The sequence below is a fragment of the Emys orbicularis genome, chromosome 2, assembly GCF_028017835.1.
Source record: "Emys orbicularis isolate rEmyOrb1 chromosome 2, rEmyOrb1.hap1, whole genome shotgun sequence".
Classification (NCBI taxonomy): domain Eukaryota; kingdom Metazoa; phylum Chordata; order Testudines; family Emydidae; genus Emys; species Emys orbicularis.
Window position 1 is genome coordinate 239,304,588 of NC_088684.1, and position 26,328 is coordinate 239,330,915.

At 45.1% G+C, this 26,328-nt stretch overlaps 1 protein-coding gene across 1 annotated transcript in view; it reads right to left on the reverse strand.

The window, feature by feature from the left end:
* The window catches only part of LOC135873829 (ATP-dependent translocase ABCB1-like), a 95,245-nt gene extending 86,921 nt beyond the window's left edge, over nucleotides 1-8,324 (reverse strand). Inside the window, exon 1 of the mRNA XM_065398442.1 lies at nucleotides 8,229-8,324. Coding sequence (XP_065254514.1) covers nucleotides 8,229-8,324 — 96 coding nt within the window. The remainder of the gene's footprint in view (nucleotides 1-8,228) is intronic.
* Nucleotides 8,325-26,328: the final 18,004 nt, after the last annotated feature.

A 26,328-nucleotide genomic window follows, 5' to 3' on the forward strand; every position in this document is an offset into this window, starting at 1 on the left:
AAATAGAAGTAATGCAACTGTAACTTTGTAACTCTAATTATTTTACCATTTACTTACTATTATTAATTTTAATAAAAAGTCTTTAAGGCTATATCTGCCTCAGTGTGAGCTTCCTGTCATACCCCCAAGGGTCCTTTATAAATTCTGTGAAGCCTAATTCAAAACAAAACTTTTATCTTCTAATCAAACAAATTGGAGAGCCTAAAACCCATACCAATTAATATTAATTATAACAATTATTAATATCATTAATAAATTAAAATTAAATAAAAATTAAATTCATAAATTAAATTCCCATATTATCCAAATTAATATTATCAGTACACCCTAAATCAGACTGGCGAGCCACAGCCACACTCAAGGATTGTGTGACAGGAATTTTCAGGGATTCCAGGCATCCTTAGACCCCTGAAAATCTCACCTGAAACATAAGTAAAAAGTTACTGAGAAATAGAAATTGCGTGTCTTACTCATTCTTAAGAGTACAGAAACCTGATTTCCTGTGGCTGCAGCTTGGCAGCAAGCCCAGTATTTCCATCCTGCATTGTCGTTTAACTTAAAGTTTTGAATTTCATCTTACAAGATAAAGTAATAGTAATGTTATTTTAAAAGTGATACGTGCATTTAAGGGGCTTTGTTGGAGGTTGAAATTGTAACAAATGGTACCAATAAGATATAAGCAGTAGCATCGGGCCCAATGACCCACACTAAGTGGTGGCAGGAGAGTTAATAAATATATGTATTAATTGCCTCCAAAAGGCTGCAATAACTCAGAACTTGTATAGTTCTTCAGTCCCCACAACTCTCCCGGGCTGCACCTCTGATCTGTCTGCCTCAGTTCCCCAGCTGTTTGGCAGGTCCCAACAAAGGGAAAAACCTCTCAATCAGCTACGAGCCATCGAGGGAAGAGTGGGGAACGCACCCCCAACCCCTCTATCATTTACTTGCAACTTATTAAATTAGGTGAAAAACTGGTTTGGGGTATTATTTCCTGTTGTTTCTGTGTAAAGGAACGCCTTCAGTTACAGAGTAGAGCAGCAAAGTGTTCATTATAGTTTATAACATAAGCTAGTAAAGTGTTAAAATTCAAATAAGTTCTATGTTATGTGTTAAGGTAAGTAAAGCAAGGGCAAGAGTAAAGTCTGTTAAAGATACTAGCAGTATGGCTTTAAAAAACCTTGCCAGAAAATACATTCAGGAACATGAAGAAGGTTTAGAACAGCTGAAAAATAGCGAAATAATATCTAGCCATTGTAACCCATGGGGTTTTGTAAATAATGTATTTAATGTAAAAACACAGAAAAAAAAAAGAAACGCTAAACTGGTAAAGTAAATAGCTGTTAAATGTCTGCGTGTAGCTTATAGTTCGCTGGGGGAAAAAAAATAAAAAAATTAAAGTTACTCAGAAAAGCCCAGCAAACTTTAAATGCCAGCTTAAAATCACTAAACGGCTATAAATCAAATTGTGGTCGGATGTTAAAAAAAAAATTAAAAAGTTAAAAAGTTAAAAAATGTGTTAAAAGAAGAATAGAAAATCGGTTCCCATTTGGCATGGTGGAACCATCGGAAACAAAAAAATCTGCAGGGCCAATTACTAAAAGTAGGGTAAAAAAGTTAGCTCAGGCTAACACAGTACCTTTAAAAGCAAAGTTAAAAATTAAGTCTCAAAAGCCACAGGAAAAGTAAAAAAAAAAAAAAGTTAGCTCTGCAAAAGCTACTAGCAGTCTGCAGGTAGAAAAGAAAGTCTTAGGGTGGCACCACAAAAGGCGAAGTTAAGTATCATCATAAAAAAAGCAACTAGTAATGTAAAAAAGGAGATGAACAGAGCAAAAAAAAAAAAATCCTCTCCTCTGTTAGTGTCCACCCCAATAGTAAAAACGGAGTGGCTTTAAAAACTGTAATTGTTCAGAAACTAAAAAATGCAGTGACATGGGTAGCTAGTGCCTGTAATATAGTAATCTCTAGGTTACAACAACAACAAAAATACAGCAACCAAAAAATGTAATTCCTGCTCCTCCACCCAATGTTACATTGGCACCATATAGATCAAAAATCCACCCCTTTGGGTGGACACTTACTGACATTTGGGTAATTATCCACATTGACTAGGTCCCTAAAATTTCAAGAACCCTCTACACCCCCAGTGTATTCCTGTTGCAATATTTCAGAAACCACAAGCTAATCCCACTGTGAGGATTAAGGAACCCCAGGGTTGGGCCAAGGAGTTCCTAAATTCCCTAGGTATCAGCTTCGGCAAAATAACCCTAACCCATGTAGTAACCCTGAACCTTCGAGTGGGCGTGCCCCTCGACAGGGTTGTGTTTAAATCCCGTGTGGGGGCCTGGAACCGTGTTCCTTTCTTTTCAGATTCCGCACAAAACAATTCATGCCTGCAGAAACCCAAGTCAAAAATGAGGACTCAGTTGTAATAATGTTTAAACAAACACTTAAGGTTCAACAATGGAATATCTGAAAACTCCAAGCCCCCATAAATAAGCTAATAATAAAAGACCAAGGCCCGGCAACCTCAAACCGTCCGGTGGCCTCCGTAACCCATTTCTTCTCTCCGGTGAACAGCCTCTGGAAAAATAAAAGGAAAACCCGTAAATTATTTGTCTGCATACTCTACAAATTACTCGGCATAACGCCAATCGGCCCCGAGCATAGTCATACGCCCTTTAGGCAGGAATGCAAGCAGAAGACCCACAGTATTTGCAGTGGTACAGGGCCGTCACAGGAATTTTATTATAAATAATGGGGCAGCAATTAGTATTATCCATGTTAAGGATCCTAGATCCTCTTCTCTGTCATCAGAACGTACAAAACACTTGCAACTTTTGCAAGTAGTCAGGTTGTTACCACACTTCCTATACCCATTAAAGTACAGATAAGTCGCCTAAGAAAGGTTCATACCTTTGCGTTAATAAAATTAGCAAACCCAGAAAATTGCCTACTAAAAACTAATTTCCTATACAAACAGGAATGCGTTCTTAATTTGGGTAACCAATTATTGTGTCTTACTGTAAAACAGGCAAAGAATAACTCAATAGTAAGCATACCTAAGTGTGGCAGGGTATCTCCAGTGGAGAACTCTAAACCCAAGGATATAATTTAAACAAAATAGTGGCTAATCATGCAAACCAACGTAAGTTAGAGGTGTTACTTTGCAAGCATGCAAATGCCTTTGCTAAACACAAACATAATTATAAATGTATGGCAGTCACTATTGTTGTAAAAGAAAATATATCAGCCCCAAAACAATATCCTTACCCAAAACAGGCAAACCCATACATAAAAAAACCCTATCAAGTCTTTATTAACATAGGGAGTGCTACGTGAATGTACTTCCACTGCCAATTCCCCTATTTGGCCCGTAAAAAAACCAAATGGTGTGACGGATTGGATCACAGAAACCCCCTGGGAGCTGCCACCTGATGTGTCAAAACTACTTCTACCCCTGCTTTCCCTGCCAGCTCGGGACCCCAGCACCCTGTCTTGCTGAACCAGACACACCCGTCTGCTCCAACAAAGACCCAGGGTCTGAATTACTTGCCCCAAAGCTGCAGGTTTACCTGAAAGCAGCTAACAGAAGTGTTCCTGTCTTTAACACTCAGATGCTCAACTCCCAATGGGGTCTAAACCCAAATAAATCCGTTTTACCCTGTATAAAGCTTACACAGGGTAAACCCATAAATTGTTCGCCCTCTATAACACTGATAGAGAGATATGCACAGCTGTTTGCATATCTCTCTATCAGTGTTAGGGTAATGTAATCCAAATGTCGACATAACTAGGTTAGTGTCTACATACAGCCTTGCTCCTGCTGATGTAAGTTCCCTACTACACCAACACAATAACTCCACCTCCAGGAGAGGCATAGGGCTTATGTTGTTGTAGTTAGGGCAAGGCAGTATCATAGCTCCTCTGGAGCCATGAAATTGACAAGAAAGCGAGTTCCTGGCTCCCCAGCTGGGCAGCTGCTGGGTCTCTGCTCCAAGTCAGGCTGCCACCCAAGGTCCCAGCTTGGGCTGCCGCCCAGGCTCCCCACTGGAGCCCTGCTGCCCCCTGAGGTCCTGGCTGCCTGTTCCCCGCTGGTAGCATGGTAACCAGACTCTGGGTGTGGATTTCCCTGCCAGAGGTGAGAAGCCCAGACTCTCAGCCCCCCACAATGCCCCTCTTCAGTTGGTGGAAGCACTCCTGGTGAGGACGTGCACCTTTGACAGAAGGAAGGTAGTGCGGACATCAGCCAACACAGTAATTACTGCAGTGGCTGTAAGTCAACATAACATAGGTCTGCTTAAGATTGTAGTGTAGACAGGCCTTTAGTTTCCTGGGTAAAGCTTAACTTACCCTGCTATGACCATTTATTGCTGGAGTCTACAAACAACAGATGTTTTTATATATTGTGCCTATGATGCCCTGTAATAACTAACCACAAAAGGATATAGGTGTAGAAGAGAGAGCCTTAACTCTGAATTTCCCTGATTTTTTTGTTGGTTTGGATCACAGTGTTAAAGGGAATCAGCAGTGTTTTTCTATCCAATCCCATATAGATATTTAGAAAGAAAGCCATACAAATAAAAAGCAATGTTCAAAATTGTTGTCTGCTTCAACATTAATTTCAATGGGAAAATCACTCTACTTTGAACATTGTTTTCAGATAAGTTTCAAAATGTATTTAAAAGTGGTGGGTTTTTTTGGTCGGTAAATTATTTTTTCTTTATATTTGAAATGACACTTCCTTTTCATAGCGAATGTACAACATTTTCAAAAATATTGTAACCAGGTGTAATCCAATATGCAGCATAATCCACAAATTCATTCAATAATAATTAGAACTTATTTTTTAACTGCAAAATTTACCCCAAAAATTGCAATATACCTCTACCTCGATATAACGCTGTCCTCGGGAGCCAAAAAATCTTACCGCGTTATAGGTGAAACCATGTTATATCGAACTTGCTTTGATCCACCAGAGTGCGCAGCCCCGCCCCCCGGGAGCACTGCTTTACCGCATTATATCCAAATTCATGTTATATCGGGTAGTGTTATATCGGGGTAGAGGTGTATATTTGTTATAAAAGTAGCTTCCTAGCATGAAATATTTAACCCCCTTAATACAGATTTGAATAGAACACGATCTTACAGACTACATGGTGATATAACATTAATATCAACCAGACACGTGTCCATACATTCAACTAAACTAAACTGAGTCCTCCCTACAGAAACCAAGACTGTTCATGTGAGAGGCAAGTCAAATTTGAACAATGTTAATGTTTAATGTAATATGTCTTTAGTATTCTATAAATACATTAGGAGTAAGAGGAACACAAAGGAAAGTGTAGGTCCACTGCTTAGCAGGGAAGGAGAGTTAATAAGAGATGACATCAAGAAGCCTTGAGGAGTTTAATGCCTGTTTTGCTTCAGTCTTCACTAAAAAGGGTAACTGTGACAAGAGGCTTAACACAATTAATATTAACAACCTGGGGAAGGAACGCAAGCCAGAACAGTGAAAGAACAGGTTCAAGAATATTTAGAGAGGTTAGATGTATTCAAGTCAGCAGGGCCTGATGAAATTCACCCTAGGATATACTTAAGGGACTAATTGAAGCAATCTAGGAACCCTGAGCAATGTCTTCAAGAACTCATGGATGATGGGTGAGTTCCCAGAGGGCTGGAGAGGGTAAACATAGTACCTATCTCTAAATGGGGAACAAAGAGGACCTGGAGAATTACAGATCAGTGACCCTAACTTTGATACCTAGAAAAATACTGGAACAAATTATTTAACAATCACTTTGTAAGCACCTGGAAGATAATAGGGTGATAAGTAATAGTCTGCATGGATTTGCTAAGAGAACAATCATCTCAGGCCAACCTAATTTTCTTTTTTGACAAGATTACTGGCCTACTGAATAGGGAGGAAGCAGTAAATATAATTTATCTTGATTATAGTAAGGCTTTTGACACTGTCCCATATGACAGTCTCATAAGCAAACTAGGGAAATGTGGGCTATATGACATTACTATAAGGCAGGTGCAGAACTGATTGAAAAACCAAACTCAAAAAGTAATTATCAGTGGTTGACAGTCAAACTGAGAGGATTAATCTAACAGGATTCCACAAGGGGCTCTATTCTGGGGTCAGTACATTTCAACATTTTAGTTAACTACATGGATAATGGAATGGAGAGTATGCTTATAACAGTTGTGAATGACACCACGCTGAGAAGGGTTGCAAGCACTTTTAAGGACAAGATAAGAATTCAAAATGACCTTGACAAATTGGAGAACAGGTCTGAAATCAACAAGATGAAATTCAATAAAGACAAGTGGAAAGTCACTTATGAAGGAGAAAGTCACTTACGAAGGAAAAATCAACTCCACAGTGTAAAGGCAGCCATACTACGGAAAAGGATCTGAGAGTTATAGTGGATCACAAATTGAATATGAGTCAACAATGTCTTGCAGTTAGGAAAAAGGCTAACCCCATTCTAGGGTGTATTAGCAGGAATGTCATATGTAAGACATACTTCCACTCTACGTGGCTTTGGTGAGGCCTCAGCTGGAGTATAGTGTCCAGGCATGAGTGCAACACTGTACGAAATAAGTGCACAAATCGGAGAGAGTTTTGTCGCCAGAGGAGGGCAACAAAAATAATAAAAGGTTTAGGAGACCTGACCCTGAGAAAATGTTAAAAAATTGGGTTTATTTACTCTTTGGAAAAGAAGATTGAGGTGGGATCTGGTAACAGTTTTCAGATATATTAAAGACTGTTATAAAGAGGATGGTGATCAGTTGTTCTCCATGTCCACTGACGGTAGGACAAGAAGTTAATGGGCTTAATCTGCAGCAAGGGAGATTTAGGTTAGATATTAGGACAAACTTTCTAACTATAAGGATAGTTAAGTATTGGAGTAGGTTACCAAGGGAGGTTGTTGAATCCCTGCCATTGGAGGTTTTTAAGAACAGGTTGGACTAACACCTGTCAGGGATGGTCTAGGTATACTTGGTCCTGTCTTTGCACAGGAGATCAGCCTAGATGACCTCTCAGGTCCTTTCCAGCCCTACATTTCTATCATCCTATATGACACAAATCCTACAATGGGAAAGTGCAAACAGGAAGTTAAAATGGAACTCCATATGAAACATTAAGTATGCCATTTGCTACTGTATCTGTGTAGCCTCTAGGCTTGAATTTACATCTACTGGAGCTTGCTTTTGAATCTTTAAAGTAATATTGGTCTGCCTTCAGAAAATAATTTGTTAGAGAGATTAAATGATAGAGAGAGAAATGATCTGTTTGTGTTTGCTGTGTCCACATTTGCCCATTGGAAGATAAGACGGTAACTCACCTTTGTAACTGTTGTTCTTCAAGATGTGTTGCTTATATTCATTCCAATTAGGTGTGTGCGCGCCACGTGCACGATCGTTGGGAGATTTTTACCCTAGCAACACTCGGTGGGTCGGCTGAGGCGCCCTCTGGAGTGGCACCTTCATGGTGCTGGATATATGCCCTGGCCGACCCAGCGCTCCCTCAGTTCCTTCTTGCCGGCTACTCCGACAGAGGGGAAGGAGGGCGGGTTTGGAATGGATATGAGCAACATATCTCGAAGAACAACAGTTACAAAGGTGAGTAACCGTCTTTTCTTCTTCGAGTGCTTGCTCATATCAATTCCAATTAGGTGACTCCCAAGCCTTACCTAGGTGGTGGGGTCGGAGTGAGAGGTCGCGGAGTGAAGGACCGCTGAACCAAATGCAGCATCACCCCTGGACTGCTGCACTATCACATAGTGGGTGGCGAAGGTGTGCACCGATGACCAAGTCGCTGCCCCACATATCTCCTGTATGGGCACGTGCACCAGGAAAGCAGAGGATGAAGCCTGAGCCTGGGTGGAGTGGGCGGTAAGGTGTGTAGTTGGAACACCAGCCAAGTCATAGCATGCATGGATGCATGATGTGATTCAGGACGAGATGCGCTGGGAGGAGACCGGAAGGCCTTTCATCCAGTCTGCCACTGCAACAAACAGCTGCGACGTTTTCCTGAAAGGTTTAGTTCACTTGATGTAGAAGGCCAGGGCCCTGCGAACGTCCAGGGAGTGCAGCTGTTGCTCCCATCAAGAGGCGTGCGGCCTCGGGTAGAAGACAGGGAGGAAGATGTCCTGGTTGACATGGAAGGCAGACACCACCTTAGGGAGGAAGGCCAGGTGGGGTCACAGCTGTACCATGTCCTTGTGGAACACCGTATACCGTGGTTCCGATGTGAGTGCCCTGAGTTCAGACACCTGCCTCGCTGAGGTGATAGCTACGAGGAAGGCCATCTTCCAGGAAAGGTACAGGAGTGAGCAGGTGACCATCAGCTCGAACGGGGCACCCATGAGTCTGGATAGGACCAGGTTAAGATCCCACGTAGGGACCGGTTGTCAAATTTGTGGGAACAGGCGCTCCAACCCCTTGAGAAATCTACTGACCATGGGATTGGAGAAAACCGAACACCCATTTTTGCCTGGGTGGAAAGCCAAAGTAGCTGCCAGGTGCACCCTGATGGAAGATATTGCCAAGCCCTGCTGTTTTTAGGAGAGGAGGTAGTACAAGATGATAGGTACTGATGCCTGTAGGGGGGTCGTATGATTCTGAGCGCACCAGCAGGAAAAACGCTTCCACTTGGCTAAGTATGTGGACCTGGTAGAGGACTTCTGCTACCCAAAAGGATCTGCTGAACCAAGTGAGAGCAGCACAGCTCAGATTGATTTAGCCATGCAGCATCCACGCTGTGAGGTGGAGAGATTGCAGGTTGGGATGACCGAGTCGTCCGTGGTCCTGAGTGATCAGGTCTGGCCACAGCGGGAGTGGAATCGGACTGTCCACTGACAGCTCTAGGAGAGTGGTATACCAGTGCTGTCTGGGCCATGCCGGGGCGACCAAAATCATACGGGCTCTGTCCCTGCGCAGCTTGATCAGGACCCTGTGGACTAGCGGGAATGGAGGAAAGGCGTAGCACAGGTGATCCTTCCACTGTATTAGGAAGGCGTCCAACAGGGAACCCGGAGAGCGTCCTTGGAGAAGCAGAAAACCTGGCATTTCCGATTCTTGTGAGAGGTGAATAGGTCTATCAGGGGAAAGCCCCACTTCAGGAAGACAGAGTGGATGACTTCCAGGCAAACCGACCACTCGTGAGTCTGGAATGATCTGCTGAGGTGGTTCGCTAAGGTATTCCGGACTCCTGGGAGAAACGATGCCACCAGATGGATCGAGTGGGCTATGCAGAATTCCCACAGACGAGTGGCCAGTGGGGGGACAACCGGGCTCCCCCTTGCTTGTTGATGTAAAACATGGCTGTAGTGTTGTCTGTGAGGACTGCAACACAACGACCTTGAATGTGCTTTCAGAATGCTTGACACGCCAGACGCACTGCTCTGAGTTCCCATACATTGATGTGCAGGGATAACTCTCCTGCCAACCATAGCCCCTGTGTATGGAGGTTCCCGAGGTGGGCTCCCTATCCCAGGGATGACGCATCCGTGACTAGGGACATGGAGGGCTGTGGGGCGTGAAATGGCACCCCTTTGCACACTGATTTGGGGTCCAGCCACCAGCCTAGAGAGGCTAATATCCGTGGCAGGATGGTAACCACCGTGCTCAAGCTGTCCCAACCTGGGCGGTATACTCCTGATAGCCAGGCTTGGAGTGGACGTAGTCGCAGCCTGGTGTGCCTGGTCACATACGTGCAAGAGGCCATGTGTCCCAGGTGGCATAGGCATGTTTTCACGGTTGAGGTCAGGAAGCTTTGCAGGCTGTGCACGATGTTCGTCAGGGATTGGAAGCGTGCTTCCGGCAGAAATGCCCAGGTTAGGCCTGAGTCTAAGACTGCTCCTATGAATTCTATCCTCTGGGTTGGTACCAGAGTGGATTTCGCGACATTGAGCAGGAGGCCCAGCCGATTGAACATGTTTGTGGTGAGCTGAACATGCGACTGCACCTGATCCCTGGAGCGACCCCGAATAAGTCAGTCGTCGAGATATGGGAACACTTGGATCCATTGTCAACGAAGGGAGGGAGCCACCACAGCCATGCATTTGGTAAACACCCTGGGGGCCGTGGACAGGCCGAAAGGAAGGACAGTGAATTAAAGGTGCTGTTGATTGACCACAAAGCAAAGGAAGCGTCTGTGCGCTGGGTAGATCGCAATGTGGAAGTACGCATCCTTCATGTCGACGGCGGCGTTCCAGTCTCCAGAATCTAGGGAACGAATAATGGTCCCTAGTGAGACCGTGAGGAACTTCAACTTTACCATGAATTTGTTGAGTCCGCATAGGTCCAGGATGGGCCGAAGCCTGCCCTTGGCCTTGGTGATTAGGAAGTAGCGGGAGTAAAAACCCCTGCCCCTTGACTCTCCCGGAACCTCCTCTATCGCTCCCAAAGCTAGGATTGATTGGACCTCCTGTAGAAGGAGGTGCTCGTGAGAAGGGTTCCCGAAGAGGAACGGGGAAGGACGGTGGGGGGGGGGAAGCAAATTGGAGGGAGTATCCCCTTTCCACCGTGCGTAGGACCCAACGGTCTGATGTTATGTAGGACCACGCACGGAGGAAATGGGAGAGACAATTTTGGAAAGGCGGGGAAGGATCCTGAATGGAGACTGATGCGCCGTCCTTGGGCGCACCTTCAAAAGTTCTGCTTAGGCCCTGCCGATGGCTTGGGAGGGCCCTGGCCTTGGCTGGCTTGGTGCCCAGTTTGTTTTCTTTTACCACCTCGGCCACGTCTTCTAAAGAAGTCCTGTCTTGGCCGAGGGGGAAGGTAGGATCTCTGAAGCTGTGGTCTGAAGGGCCTTCTCTGCATTACTGGGGTATGCATTCCCAGAGAGTGCATGATAATTCTTGAGTCCTTCAGACTCTGCAGCCTTGAGTCTGTCTTTTCAGAGAATAGGCCCTGGCCATCAAAGGGCAGGTCCTGGAGGGTCTGCTGTAACTCTGGTGGTAAGTCAGAGGCCTGCAGCCACGAGATGCGGCACATGGCTATGCCCGAGGCCAGGGTCCTAGCTGCCGAGTCCACCGCATCCAGAGAGGCTTGTAGGAAGATTCTGGCTACCTTCTTGCCCTCCTCTACTAGAGCCCCAAATTCCTCTCTGGACTCCTGTGGAACCAACTCTGAATTTTTCCATAGAGTGCCATGGATTATAGTCATATCGGCTCAGGAGTGCTTGCTGGTTGGCCACCCTGAGCTGCAAGCCTCTGGGCGAGTACACCTTGCGCCCAAACAAGTCTAGGCGTCTAGCGTCCTTTGATTTAGGCGCCGGGGCCTGCTGACCGTGCCGCTCCTTCTCGTTGACCAAAGCCACGACAAGGGAGAATGGTTGGGGGTGCGTATAGAGGTACTCGTAGTCCTTTGAAGGGACAAAGTACTTCCTTTCCACCCCCTTGGCCGTAGGTGGAATAGAGGCTGGCGATTGCCAGATTGTTTTGGCACTGGCCTGTATAGTTCATATGACGGGGAGGGCTACTCTGGATGGTGCCTCCATGGACAGAATGTCCACCACAGTGTCCTTTAATTCCACCACCTCCTCTATCTGGAGGTTCATATTGTGCGCCACCCTTCGGAACAGTTCCTGGTGGGCACGGAGGTCCACAGGAGGAGGGCCCGAAACCGTAGTCCCCGCCACTGCTTTATCAGGCGAGGACGAGGAAGATACCCCCGGGACTAAGGGATCCTGCGTGAAGTCCTCTTGTGGAGGATCTTGTTGCTCAAGGTCCACCATGCTAGGAGCGTGGGCCTGTATTGGCACTGGAGCAGTCGCCTCAGAACCCCCCGGGGTGGGGGGCGAGACACAGTGGCCTCCGGTACTCGGGGCTCCGAAGGGGCAGAATGGGAAGCCCCCAAAGGAACCCCCTAGGCCTGATGGTATGCCTAGGGGGTCCAAAAGGACCACTGTGGGGGTTCCTGGCCTGGGTCCTGGCTTTCTTCCAGCCACTGGCCTGCACCGCCCTCGCCCTGGTCCTGGGTGTGGTAGCCACCTTGCGAGTGAGATGATGCAGAGGAGGAGCGAGACGGCCAAGGTGGTGCTGTACGCATCGGCGCCGAGTACCCTAGTGCTGTACAGTGCCGTGGTGCCGGGGACCGGTGGCGTGAGGCAGAACAGTACCGAGACGTCGATCAGTGCCTGCGGTCGTATCGGTACTGGGAGCCTGATCTGGATCTCGATGGTGACCTCCGGTGAGATTGGCACCAGGACCGGCTCCAGGTCCAGTGCTGCTCTGACTGGTACCGGGAGCGGTGCCAGGAGTCCGATCGGTACCGGCCGTAACGCGATTCGGATCTCTGCGAGCCAGACCGGCGTTGCGAGTACGACCGGCGCCAAGAATGAGATCAGTGCCAGGACTGCGAGCGACGCCGTGATGGGTGCTGGGAACAAGATCGGGACCGGTGTCGTCCTTCTTCGCTCGGTGACGGTGGTCGCATGAGGGATGGCTTTCCCTTCGACAGCACCGACCGCTCATAAAAGTGGCCTGGCATTGCTTTTTTTTTTACACATTATTTGAGGGGGCTTTATAGGCCATAGCTGCCAGGTGTTGCCCTTTGCAATTCATATGTGTGGGTATTCAGAAGATGTTGTCGGCACATACTGCTTAGCTGTGTCATTGGGGGGTGCCACCTTCCACACGTTGCGATGGACCACCCAGTCCCAGAGGCATCCTTCCCAAAGGCCCAGTTGGATTTTTATAGCGGGGGCCCACATTCCTTTTATAGGGCCAAAGGCCATGCAGGAGCAGGCTATGCCTGTGCACTTTCAGTTAGTGAGCTCCAGGAATAGCGAAAAGGCCATTGCTTCGGGGAATCCCTGAGTGGGAATGGATTTTCCCAGGCCAGGCTCCATGGAGCACATCCTTATGGCGGCTACGGCCTTATTGGGTTAACTATTGTTGGAGCTGGGAGCACACCGAATCCCACGCTAGTTGGTCCCCGGCCTCCATTATGGTTTTAATCAGTTCCCGCAAGGTGTCCCACGTGTGGAGGGCCAATTTCGCAGAATGTTTGAGGGCGGAGGTGGCCATTATAAGGTGGGTAAGAGCCGCACTTGTGACCAGCCCCATGGCCTTTTTTAACTGTTTTAACTTTGTTTTTTATGGCCGCTTGCTGAATATTTTAAATACTAACTGCCGAATTGGCCCCATCCCACAAGGAACTTACTAAGGTTCGCCTTTTTCGGGGGGCGCAAGGACAACGTCTGCGTAAGGAGGGCAAGTTGGAGGGTGGCCCCCCCCCCCGGTGCAATTGGGGAGGAAGGCTGGGCCCTGGAAGCGTGTCAGGGGAAGGTGAATGTTTAAAGCTTTTAAGGTGGCATTGAGGAGGATTTGGCATTGAGGAGGATTTAGCATTGAGTGACTGCTTTTTATTTGGTGGCTAGTAACATTTGCCACCACTGCTGGTGGGAGGAGATGTGGAGGTGCTTTTTTAGAGTTATTTTTTGAAGACTGAGGGCTAAGCGGAGGAGGCTAGAATTTAAAAGGGATGCTGGAAATTGTTCGGGACATGTAATATTTACCTTTTTACACTGGTGGGATGTGTGTGTGGATGAGTGGATGATATACGTGATATACTAACATTTGGAACTGCAGGGGTTAGGTTGAACCCTACACCACCTGGGGACCAACACTGCAACCACATCCCGATGCCAGCTGTTAATATTGAACTTTTTTGTGACATTGAAAACCTCCCCATCTACCCTCCCATCGGTGGTTTATTTGAGCCATTGCTTTTACATTTTTTTTTTTTTAGTGGAACCACAAGCGCTGGCAGTATGGATAGAGATTGTTTTTTTTTTTAAAGGTAGGTGCCATTGTTTCCAGGTGGAAACAAACTTTTTGTGAGGGGGGCTTAAAGGGAGATGGGACGCAATATTGTTTCGGGAGGTGCTGTTTTGCAGGGTATGGAGTTTTTTGGGGTTAACCCTATCTGGGACCCAAATGGGGAGGGAGACGCAGGGCCAGGGGACCTGGGGCTCTCGGCAGGGGGCCGCCCCTGGAAAAACGCCCAGGCAATACGCGGTGCCACACTTTCAGGATGACACACCGCAACTGCCCCCTTGCCAATGGACAATACACCTTCTTTTTTACCATGGCCAATTTTGGATAATGGTAAAATTAACAAAGGAGGACAAAAACATCGGAAACCCAAGGAATTTTATAAAAATATGCCACCATATATACATTGTATTACAATGAAGGATTTTGAAGGCTTGAAGCAGCAAGAGCAGTTTTACCACTTTTGTTTGGGGTGTTCCTGGGCTTTCGCTATTACTGCCTGTTCTGTTAACAAAACAAAGGAAAGAAACGGGACAACGTAAATGCACCTATTGGGGAAAGTGAGACACAGACAAAAACTTTTTCAGCCATTAGTTGTCCTGTTAGAGCCCACCCTGGCTTCCATTATGTATGTTGTTTGCCTGGTTTAGGAGGTTACAACAATGATATTGCATTTAGGGATTAATACTTGTTATTGCCCTCCAAAGGGCCTTTTATTTCGCTTCAGGCCACCACATGAGGAACAGGGTCTGCCCCTTGGGGGTCCATGGGAGGTCCGGGGCCACCCACCAGGTATTTTGCTGTGGCTCTGCTGTGTTTATTTGGGCTAGGCATTGCCTTTATGGCTCCTCCCCTCCAGCCTTACACCACACTGTGGCTTGGGCCCCATCAGTTGCTAGAACCAGGGAGAGCCTTTGGAGGTACTTTCCCTCCTCATACTTATAATTATCCAGATAATCCCATGAGCAGATGGAGACCTGGATAGTCCAGGCAGCTGGCAGGTCCACAACCGAGGCCCATGACGCCATGACCGGAAACCTAGGGAGAAGCATATGTTTTGAGCTGATTGGAATGTACCCATTTTAGTTGACCTGGTAGCTGAAGTTGGTACACTACCAGGAACATGCGATTTACAATGGAGTACGGACCCACCCACTTGGCGTTCAGAGTGTGGGCTGCCTTTTTTAGCTTTTGCAACATTACTTTGTTTTTAATTGGCCATTTTTAGATGTTTTTAATGACAATTTTTTTACACTTGGCCTTTTTTTTATTTACGGCTTGCGGGTTTTACATAGCTGTTTTTTAACTGGGCAAAGCTGCGACTTTTTTGGTTGTGGCAAACAGTAAATGTGATTATTGGTAAACACAGTATTTACATTACATTTACATTTGTTTACTAGTGGGTTGCTAACATTTATTTTTTTTAAACACTTTTTTTTAGGAATTAACGCATACACATTGCCCATTATACAGTACTTTGGTTTTATTATTTAATATACAGGATTTTAGTAAAATGTTTTAGTAAAATGGTGTGCATTTTTAATAACAATTTTTTTAATTAAAATGTTTGTCCTTACTATGGTAGAAACATACTGCATTTATTTGTATTGATAAGTATTAAACGGTGATTTTTTTTTTTTTTTTGCTTTAGCAAGTGTATTAAAACCTTAGTATTTTTTGATATTACTCAAAACATTTTGTGTTCCAAGGTGGACAAAGCAAGTATTTGCATTTTAGTACATTTTATAGCTATAGCAGTATGTTTTTTATTTTTATTTGTTTTTGTATTAGGCTGTTCTGTAGCTGGGACAGAGAGCTTAATTTATTTTTAATTACCTTTAGGTATACAGTATTTAGAATTTTTGCTTTAAAACCAATTTCCCTTAATATGGTGTTTACTACCTGAGGATTTTTTTTGCAGTATTTTTTTTTAATACACAATAGTGCTAGCAACAAGACAAACACCACAAGACAAAACATAGAACACAAAACACAATTTTTATTATGACTGTAGATTTATGGTATTTTGGGTTGCTTTTTAGCTGGTATTAGCTGTTTTAGATTTTTTTTGAAAGACAAAAAGAACATATTTTTACCCCTTTGAGGGTGGCAGATTATTGCTTAAAATATATATATACACCCTTGCTGATTGCAGGCAAAACAGAGGAATTACCCCCATATTTTTTTGTGTTTGTTTTATAGGCAGGCCAGGTTTTAATGGTTTTTACCTTTATTAGTTAGGTAATTTGCATTAACACAGATGCTTTTTGGCTTGCTTTTGGATTCAAAGCCATTAGCAGCTTAGAGACTTTGTTTTAAAAGGAATACAGTTAACTTTTACCAGAGTTTTGATTACTTTTTATTTTTAACTTGTGCTTTTAAAATATACAAATATTTGAAAAAGAAAACACAACCTATTGTGGCTTTCTTTGGAGCCCGAATAAGATTTTAATTATGTAGCATGGTATGTTTGCATTTTTTTTTACCCCTTCTTCAAAAAACACTGCACATGTTCTGGGGAAAACGCACATTTTTTTTTACACTGTTTTGTCTTTATATAGCTGTATAGATTAAATTTTTATATATATATTTGGGGCAGTTAAGTTTTAATAGAACCCCCTTATATTTTTTTAGCAAATTTGACTAAATTGTTTATATTTAAATGATTTTAGTTGGATAGCTTTTTTCCTGGATTATTTACAGACTTTTGGGGGGAAAAGGGCCCATTTTTCTTCAGAATGGCTACAAAGAAACCAAGAATTTTTTTTATAACACTTTAAAAAAAATATTTTTACAAAGTTTAACTGCTTAATTTTTTTTAGCCTTTGCAGAGTTAACTTTTTACTTTTTTATATAATTATTTGCTTATTTTTTTTAAAATGATATCTTACTTAATTTAGATTTTACCATTTGAAGTACTATTTTAGGGAATTGAATTTTCCATGTCTGCACTTACTCCTTTCCTTACTCCTGCCACTATGCCCTCAGGGCTTCCAACCTGTTTTTTTTATTTTATTTTTTTTAATTTGTTGCCTGCCTGCTTGTTTGGGGACAATTTTTTTTTATTATTATTATTTTGTTGAACCTTTTCATGGGCACAGGTTGGGTTGCCGCCTGGTTAGTAGTTTGCGCTTTTAGTTGCTTAATTTTTACTAGCTGCCGGGTACACACTACTTCCCTTTTCCCCAACTTTTTTTTTTTATTTTGACAACATTTGGTACCAGATGTCCGCTGCAGTTTATATCAATCCCATAGCTCCCCCTAAATTTTTACCCTTCTGCCTTTCATACTTGGCATACTGATTTAACAAATTTTGCCAAGTATGCACGCTTTTTTGAAGCTTTGCCATGGAACCCCAGGGATTGTATCCCACCTTGGTGAGGTTCTTACCCCCCGTTTGAAAGAGGCAGAGTCACGTCCTTTCTTGTCGCCCCTTCTGTGGCACGGGCATCAAGTCCACCAGCAGGCCAGGCAGCGGGACTCCCATGTCCGCGCTCCCTGATGCCTGTCCATCCAGCCTTGAACCCATTGTTGATGCCATCGCCCACGACTGCGGGACTTTCGATTCCGCAGTTGTACCCTTCTGTTTCCTGAACATGTTGTCACAATTCATTAGTACAACATTTATGTTTTTTTTAGTTACTTGAGATTTTACGCTGCCCACGCTGGCACCGGGGCTTACAATGTTAACCCAGCCTGAGCCAGAGGGAGAAACGCTAAACCTTCCCCTTTATTACTCGGCCTACTACCACCGAGGGTCCATACACCAAATACAAAACCCTTCCCGGGCAGAGCGAGAAACCCTAAGTTCTTCTTTTATGCTTAGTTATGCTAAGGCTGAGGGTGTACGCACTGAGGATTTTTTTTTTATTTTTTTTTTTTGCTTGGAGCGGGGTTTTTAAAGGTTTTTTTTTATTGCCCATCACTTTTATGACTGCGGTATATCCACCTGCAACAATGTCCCTTGCTGTCTGGAGTGGACCAGGTTGGAGAGAGGAATGCTAAACCTCTTTTTGTTTTTTAGCCCTGCTATGACTGAGGGTGGGCATACCTTTAATTATAAAATCCTTAACATGAAATACCAACAATGCTGGGCAGAGCAAACATGAAATACCAAGGGAAGAACAGTTGGTGCGCTCAATATTTCATTGTATGAAAACAGACCTCCAATCCACTTTTTAAAGCATAGGAGGTCTAATATTGTTATCAGGGAAGGGATTCCTGTTGGAAACTTTTATTGTCTCTTTATCATACCAGTAAACCAACAAAAGGTTACGCCATCTATAGCGTATGAAAGGTTATTTACTTTAAGATTACACATGTTTTTAATGTTCTGTAGTTTGTTTGCTTAGCCATTCCACTTTTCTGTCAAACTATATGCTATCAACACAGGAGGAGAAGAATCATCAATCAGTTTTAGAAATACTTATATAAAACTTCTTGAAGTAGATCATCAAGCATGAGAATATGGCTGAGTTATGTCAGATCAGTTGTGAATAATGTAAACACTTTCCATGACTACCCTTATTGTAAAGTTGTTTGTCCTGTAGCGTTGCCTGCCTCCCTGGTTATCGTAATGAGAAACAAGGAGTGCATTAGGTACAGTAATTGAGACTGAAATATTTCTAGATAAACAAACACTAAAAAGAACTTGGGGAAAAAATCCAGTTCCCAATTTTTTTTCTAATCACTTTAACTTAATTGGAACTGGAAAGGGACTTTTAGCTGCATCCACCGTATTTTTTTTTATTAAACATAATACTGAAGACTTGTTAAACTACCCCCTTGTTTCAAAAAGCTGACTTATAAATCCTAACAATTAGCTAATGGACTCTTAGACCTAAGCGACTAACTTGGAAAATATAATGAGAAATGGAACTACAATACTACAAAGGAGGAAAAATGATGTTACTGTGCCCTCGAACGGTGAGCAAAAATGAAGTAACATCAGATAGGCACAGCTCCAGTGAGGAAATGAAAATGAAATATTCCAGCGAAGAGTAAATGTGCTGTCATCTTCAAATATTCATGCCCTCACAATCAGCTTTTAAAGTTCTGTGAATAAGGGTCTCTATTCATGTGCACAGTCATTACTTGTGCCTAAGGGGACACAGCTACGGTAGGCATCGTACCATTGGCATTCACCACACAGACTGTTAGAGCAATTCATTTCCAAGAGCAATTGGTTTCATAGTGTTTTGCAAACACTATGCTGCATCACAGTCAGAGCCAGGAAACAATAGAGACAACACTACTGACAACATGACACTACAGACAGAACACTATAGACAACGTTTTACATGGCACTTTATCTAGACACTCTGGTGTGGCAGGCCAAAAGATAAATCATTTCAGCCAGGTAAAGATAATTCTCCTGAAGGGTCAAACTCAACTGTTCTGCCTTCCGCTGTGTGTGGGGGGTGGGGGGGTGGGGGCAGGGGATACCTCCACATGGTGAAGTTTTGTAGCAAATACACATAAAATACCATGGAGCAGAGGTCTCAATATGCTTTACTGGGTTAGATCCGTGTAAACTGGACTAATACAAGAGTGAATCAAGCTCTCTAACTAATAGGAATTTTCTTGCATTTACATCTCTGAGAGTTTTGCCTGCCAGGACAGCTGGCTCTAGAAAGGCAAAAAAAGGAGAAACTGGGGGGGGAGGGGGATCGATCTAAGATATGCAACTTCAGCTACGAGAATAGCGTAGCTGAAGTCGACGTATCTTAGATCGATTTAAAATTACTTACTTCGCGTCCTTGCGGCGTGGGATCAACGGCCGCGGCTCCCCCGTCGACTTTGCTTCCACCTCTCGCAGAGTTGGAGTTCAGCAGTTGACGGGAGCAGTTCAGCAGTCGATTGGGGATTGATTTATCGCATCTACACTACACGCGATAAATCGATCCCCGATAGTGTAGACGTACCCTAAGGTACATACAATGTACCACTACATCTGATCACCTCATAGTCTTTAATGGGGATGGTATGAGACTGCCTATAATGGCATGTAGCCGATTTGTGACGGCTAGCAGCAAATATCTCCAACGGCTAGGATGGGACACTAGATGGGGAGAGCTCTGAGTTACTACAGAGAATTCTTTCCCAGGTATCTGGCTGCTGGCTCTTGCCCACATGCTCAGGGTCTAACTGATGGCCATATTTGGGATCAGGAAGGAATTTCCCCCTGGATCAGATTGATAGAAACCCTATGTTTTTTTGCCTTCCGCTGCAGCCTGGGGCACGGGTCACTTGCAGGTTTAAACTAGTGTAGATGGTGAATTCTCTGTCACTTGAAATCTTTAAATTATGATTTGAAGACTTCAGTAACTGAGCAGAGGTTTGGGGTCTATTACAGGAATGGGTGGGTGAGGTTCTGTGGCCTGTAGTTTGCAGGAGGTCATGCTAGATGATCGTGATGTGTCCTGCTAGCCTTAAAGTCTGAGTCTAATTCATTTATCCTTACAATGTACCTGTGAGGTAGGGAAGTGCTGTCATCCATATTTTACAGAGGGGGAACAGCAGCACAGGGAGACCAAGTGACTTTCCCAAGGTGAGACAGGAAGTTTGTGGTGGAGCAGAGAATTGAATCCCTGTCTTTAGAGGACCAGCTAATGCCCGAACTGCTAGACCATACTTCCTACCAGGGAACAGAGCATACTTTCTGCACCATGCCTCACTGAATACATAATTTTTAATAAACATATCAGTTTAGAGATTTGGGTTGATTCTAGACAACTTGAGATGAATGCGATTCTGATGACTTCACTACCATCCCTTTTTCAAACACAGGCATTTTATTTTAATTTTAGGTAATGTCTCTTTCCTTCCCAGTCAGCACAGTTGTGGCACCTGGGGCCTTTCAAGGGTGAACTGAAAAGGTTTTGTAAATAAACAATGAAGGAATGATCCCCCAATACGTGAGTCAATTATAACAAATACTGAGTATTGTCTTTAAAAGCCACCTTTGAATTCAAACACCAAGATGTGCATGTAACCAAATGGAGTACCTGTGTGATCTTACTGTTGTAACTTTGTAATTGTTGTTCTTCGAGATGTGTTGCTCATAACCATTCCAATTAGGTGTGCGCGCACCGCGTGCATGATCGTCGGAGAATTTTTACCCTACCAACATCCAGTGTGTCGGCTGTGGAGCCTCCTGGAGTGGCGCCTTCATGGTGCTGGATATATACCCCAGCCGACCCAGCGCCCCACCAGTTAATTCTAAACGGCTACTCCGACAAAGGGGAAGGAGGGTGGGTTTGGAATGGATATGATTAACACATCTCAAAGAACAACAGTTACAAAGGTGAGTAACCGTCTTTTCTTCTTCGAGTGCTTGCTCACATCGATTCCAATTAGGTGACTCTATGATAGATTTTTTAACTCCTGCTTCCAAAACACACAGTGATTTAAAAAGGAAAATACAACCTATTGGGGCTCCCTTTTGGCAAAGTGACAGTTTGATTACACAGAGCCTCCTGAAGGCTCAGTGTGGGGCACGGTCTTTCTCTCTTTTACTACAGTTCTTATCTGCTATTTTGTTCCCAAAAAACAGATTTAATTCCCCCCCCCCCCCCCATTCTCCTGGCTTTGACTGCCCTGCTGCACCCATGACTTTATTTAAGCATCAGAGGTTCCTGTGGCACCTTTAAGACTAACAGAAGTATTGGGAGCATAAGCTTTCGTGGGTAAGAACCTCACTTCTTCAGATGCAAGTAATGGAAATCTCCAGAGGCAGGTATAAATCAGTATGGAGATAACGAGGTTAGTTCAATCAGGGAGGGTGAGGTGCTCTGCTAGCAGTTGAGGTGTGAACACCAAGGGAGGAGAAACTGCTTCTGTAGTTGGATAGCCATTCACAGTCTTTGTTTAATCCTGATCTGATGGTGTCAAATTTGCAAATGAACTGGAGCTCAGCAGTTTCTCTTTGAAGTCTGACACCATCAGATCAGGATTAAACAAAGACTGTGAATGGCTATCCAACTACAGAAGCAGTTTCTCCTCCCTTGGTGTTCACACCTCAACTGCTAGCAGAGCACCTCACCCTCCCTGATTGAACTAACCTCGTTATCTCCATACTGATTTATACCTGCCTCTGGAGATTTCCATTACTTGCATCTGAAGAAGTGAGGTTCTTACCCACGAAAGCTTATGCTCCCAATACTTCTGTTAGTCTTAAAGGTGCCACAGGACCCTCTGATGCTTTTTACAGATTCAGACTAACACGGCTACCCCTCTGATACTTGACTTTATTTAAAACATTTTAAATTTTGTAAAGCATTGAGTTACCTTCAGAGTTAAATGTTAAATACTGAAGTTAAACAACACTAGTTACCTGTGTCTGGCAAAAGCGTTTCTTGGTTTTGCAATTTTGAATGGAAGATTCAAATGGATTTTAGTGGTATTATTTAAAACAACACCAATGTCTCTTAAACCTACAACACAAAGATTATACACACCATGAGTGTTCTTTTAGCAAATTTGACTAACTTGTTTATAGTCAAATGATTTTACTTAGATAACCTCTTTGCCTGGATTATTTACAGACATTCCTTTGGAAAAGGGCCCATTTTCCTTCAGAATAGCTGCAAAGAAACCAAGGATTCTCTTTTTCTCTAACACTTTTACAATGTTTTACTGATTAATTGTCTCCAGCCTCTGCAGAGTTAACTTCTCACTCTTTTTCCTTAAATTACTTGCTTATCTCCCAGATTGACACCTTAATCAACTCAGCTGTTACCATTTCAAGTACTATTTCAGGGATTTAAATTCCCCATGTCTGCATTTATTGCGTCTTTTACTGCTGCCACTATGCTTTTAAGGTTTTTAACCCATTTATCTGTTGCCTGTCTGCTTGTCTGGGCCCGATTCTTTTTTTCTTGCTGCACTGTCCCTTTCCATGGGCACAGGCTTTGTTCCACTACCAATTTAACAAGGAGGGTAGGCTCCTTAACTAGCCCCCACCCCTCCTGGTCCCTTTCCTTTTTGTAATCACCCCCCAGGGTGCTTTCCTTGTAGTTGGGGGTGGGGGGGTTCCGTACATACGACATTCTCCTCCTTCACCCGCTGTAATGGCTGCCACCTGGACAGAACGCACGGCCAATTGGCGTTTTAACTGTTCAATTTCCTTTTCATGGTAAGCACACTGCCGTTGCGGCATATGCTGGGCACGAATGGTCAAGTCTTTGATGAGTCCCTGAAGGGCCGGTACTTGCTTAGCCAGTGCTCCCAGGTGGGTGTGTTCCTCCTTTTCCGCCTGGAAGTCCTGTCTCAAGGCTTGCAACTTGTCCTGGGCATAGGCCTGGGTTGCCGCCTGGTTAGTGATCTGCGCCTTTAATTGCTCAATTTTCACCAGCTGTTGGGTACACACCTCCTCCCTTCTCCTCAACTCCTCTTTCTGTCCTGACAGCATTTGATATCACATGGCAGCTGCAGTCCAAATTAATCCCACAGCTGCCCCTAGGTTTTTACCCTTCTGCTTTTCATACTCAGTATACAAATTCAACAAATCCTGCCAAGAATGCACCCTCCTCTGAAGCTCCATCACAGAACCCCAGGGATTTTATCCTACCTTGGTGAGAGCCTTCTCCAGCCGGGAGAGTCTAGTCCTCACCTCCCCTTTGAAAGAGGCAGCAGGGTCCCATCCCTCTTTGCTGCCTCCCCCACGGCTTGGGCATCAGGTTCACCTGCCTCCCGTGACACCAGCTAACCGGGCAGCTGGACTTCCATATCCGTGCTCCCTAATGCCCATGTGTCCAGCCTTGAACCCATTGTTGATGCCATTGCCCACGACTGCGGGACTCCCAAGTCCGCAGCTGTACCCTTCTATTTCCTGAACATGTTACCACAAACTGTTAGTACAACTCTTAAGATCTTTTAATCACTTGAGATTTCATGTAGCTCTCAACGACTGGCACCGGGGCTAACAATGCTCACCCCTCCTAGGCCGGAGGAGAAACGCTAAGCCTCCCTCCGTATTATTCGGTCCAATCTCACCGAGGTTTCCATACACCCAAAACCCTTCCCGGGCAGAGCGAGACACCTCACGTTCTCCTGTTATGTCCAGTCCTGCTACGACTGGGGGTGTATGCACCGAAGATTATATGCATGGAGCGAGACTCCCTGAGTCCTCCCCTCCTATTACCCGGACTTCTACAACCGGGAGTGTACCCACCTGCACCCTATCCCCGCCAACCGGGGTGGAGAAAGGAATGCTAAACCTCTCTCTGGTTCTCAGACCTACTACAGCTGAGAGTGGGCACACCTTTAATCACAAAATCCTCAACATGTAATACCAACAGTGCCAGACAGAGCAAACATGAAATACCAAGGGCAGAAACCCCCCCCCCCACACACACACAATTCTCCACCAAAACTGTGGCAGATTTTTGTTACTAATCTGCCTGGGCCCACAGTTCATCAAACTGGGATCACAGGAGCTTTTTGGGGAGGAGATGACAAGGCACACCACCTGTCTGAATTTTAAAGCTTTATTGATAAAATAATAAAATAACAGCGGAGAGAGCTGGAAATGCTTCCATGTTACTTAAAGGAAGGAAGAAAGCATTAGTGCCCTAAGCCCTAATTACTTTTATACTCACACACTTACTACTCGGGGCTGGCCAGGCCTGGGTGTAGCATAGGAAGAGGAGGGGGGGAAGGGTGGACGGGAGGTCTGTTCTGTGTGCACAGGTTGTCTAGGATCCGCTGTGTGATCTCCGAATTGCTCCAGCTCTTGGGAGGGTTTTTAAGTATCGGGTTTCTTTGGGGGTGTCATCATCCAGGTCCCTCTGTGCCTTGTGCTCATTGTACCTGTCCCAATCGGCTTGCTGTGGCCTTCTCGGCTGCCCAAAGCACACCGGCTCCGGAGAATTTGTTTTCCCTTCTGTTGGCCTTCACCGTTGCCGCCTCATTCGCTCTGTTTTCGCTGCTATCTTTGAGCTCTGCTGCACTTAGTTCTCCTCTTCTTACGACTGGGAAGCTGTAGAATTTTTGTCTTTAAATTTTTCGTCGAGCCCATGACCTTGGGCCTGGGACAGCATCTTATCTTTACACGGAGCTAGCTAAAGTGCCGAGTTAACCCGTTCTCTGCTTCTTTCTTTCTTTCCCCTCTCTCTTGGCCTCTCGTACTCCTGCAAAGGAATCTTCCATTCCCCACTCACACACCTTTGACCCTCCCCAAAATGCTTTGCAATGCTTGCAACAGTGTTAGCCACATACAATGCTGATCTGCCTTCCCCGGGGACTCCCTGAGGGAGGGGGCCATTGGGGTGTGAAAACTCCCAAGTCTTACCTTGGCAGTGGGACAGGAGTGAGATATCGCTGACTGCGGCACCGCTGAACCAAATGCAGCCTCGTCTCTGGACTGCTGGACCAAATGGCAGCCCTACAGATCTCCTGTATCGGAACCTGTGCCAGGGAAGCAGCCGACGAGGCTTGAGCCCTTGTATAATGGGTGGTGAGGGGCTTTGCCAGGACACCGTCCAGGTTGTAGCAAGCATGGATACAGGACGTGATCCAACAGGAGATGCGCTGTGAGGAGATTGGGAGGCCTTTCATCTGGTCAGCCATGGCAACGAAGAGCTGGGTCGTCTTTCTGAACGGCTTCGTACGCTCAATATAGAAGGCTAGGGCCCTACGAACTTCGAGGGAGTGCCGTCACTGCTCCCACTGAGTAGCATGTGGATTTGGATAGAAGACTGGGAGGAAAATGTCCTGGTTGACGTGAAAAGATTATACCACCTTGGGAAGGAAGGCAGGGTGAGGGCATAGCTGCACCTTGTCTTTATGGAAGACCATGTACGGTGGTTCCGAAGTGGGGGCCTCTGATCTCGGATACACGCCTTGCCGAAGTGATAGCCTCAAGGAAGGCTGTCTTCCAAGAGAGGTACAGAAGGGAGCAGGTGGCCATCGGCTCGAACAGGGCCCCCATAAGTTTGGAGAGGATCAGGTTAAGGTCCCATGTGGGGACTGGTTGCCGCACCTGCAGGTAGAGATGGTCCAGTCCCTTAAGAAACCTACCGACCATAAGGTTGGAGAAGACCGAGTGTCCATGTTCTCCTGGGTGGAAAGCCGAAATGGCTGCCAGGTGCACCCTAACGGATGATATCACCAGATCTTCTTGTTTTAGGGATAGGAGATAGTCCAAGATGAGAGGCACAGACACATGCAGGGGGGACGTGCCATGCTGGGCGCACCAGTAGGAGAAGCGCTTCCATTTGGCCAGGTACGTGGCTTGAGTGGAGGTTTTTCTGCTACCTAGTAGTACCTGCTGCAGCGAATGGGAGCAAAGCAGCTCTGAATGAGTTAGCCATGCAGCATCCACGCCATGAGATGGAGGAATTGCAGGTCAGAGTGACAAAGGCAGCCGTGGTCTTGTGAGATCATATCCAGCCAAAGCGGGAGTGGAATCTGAGTGTCTATGGATATTTCCAGTAGCGTGGTGTACCAGTGTTGTCTGGGCCACACCGGGGCGACCAGAATCAGACGTGCTCTATCCCTGCACACCTTGAGCAGGACCTTGTGGACC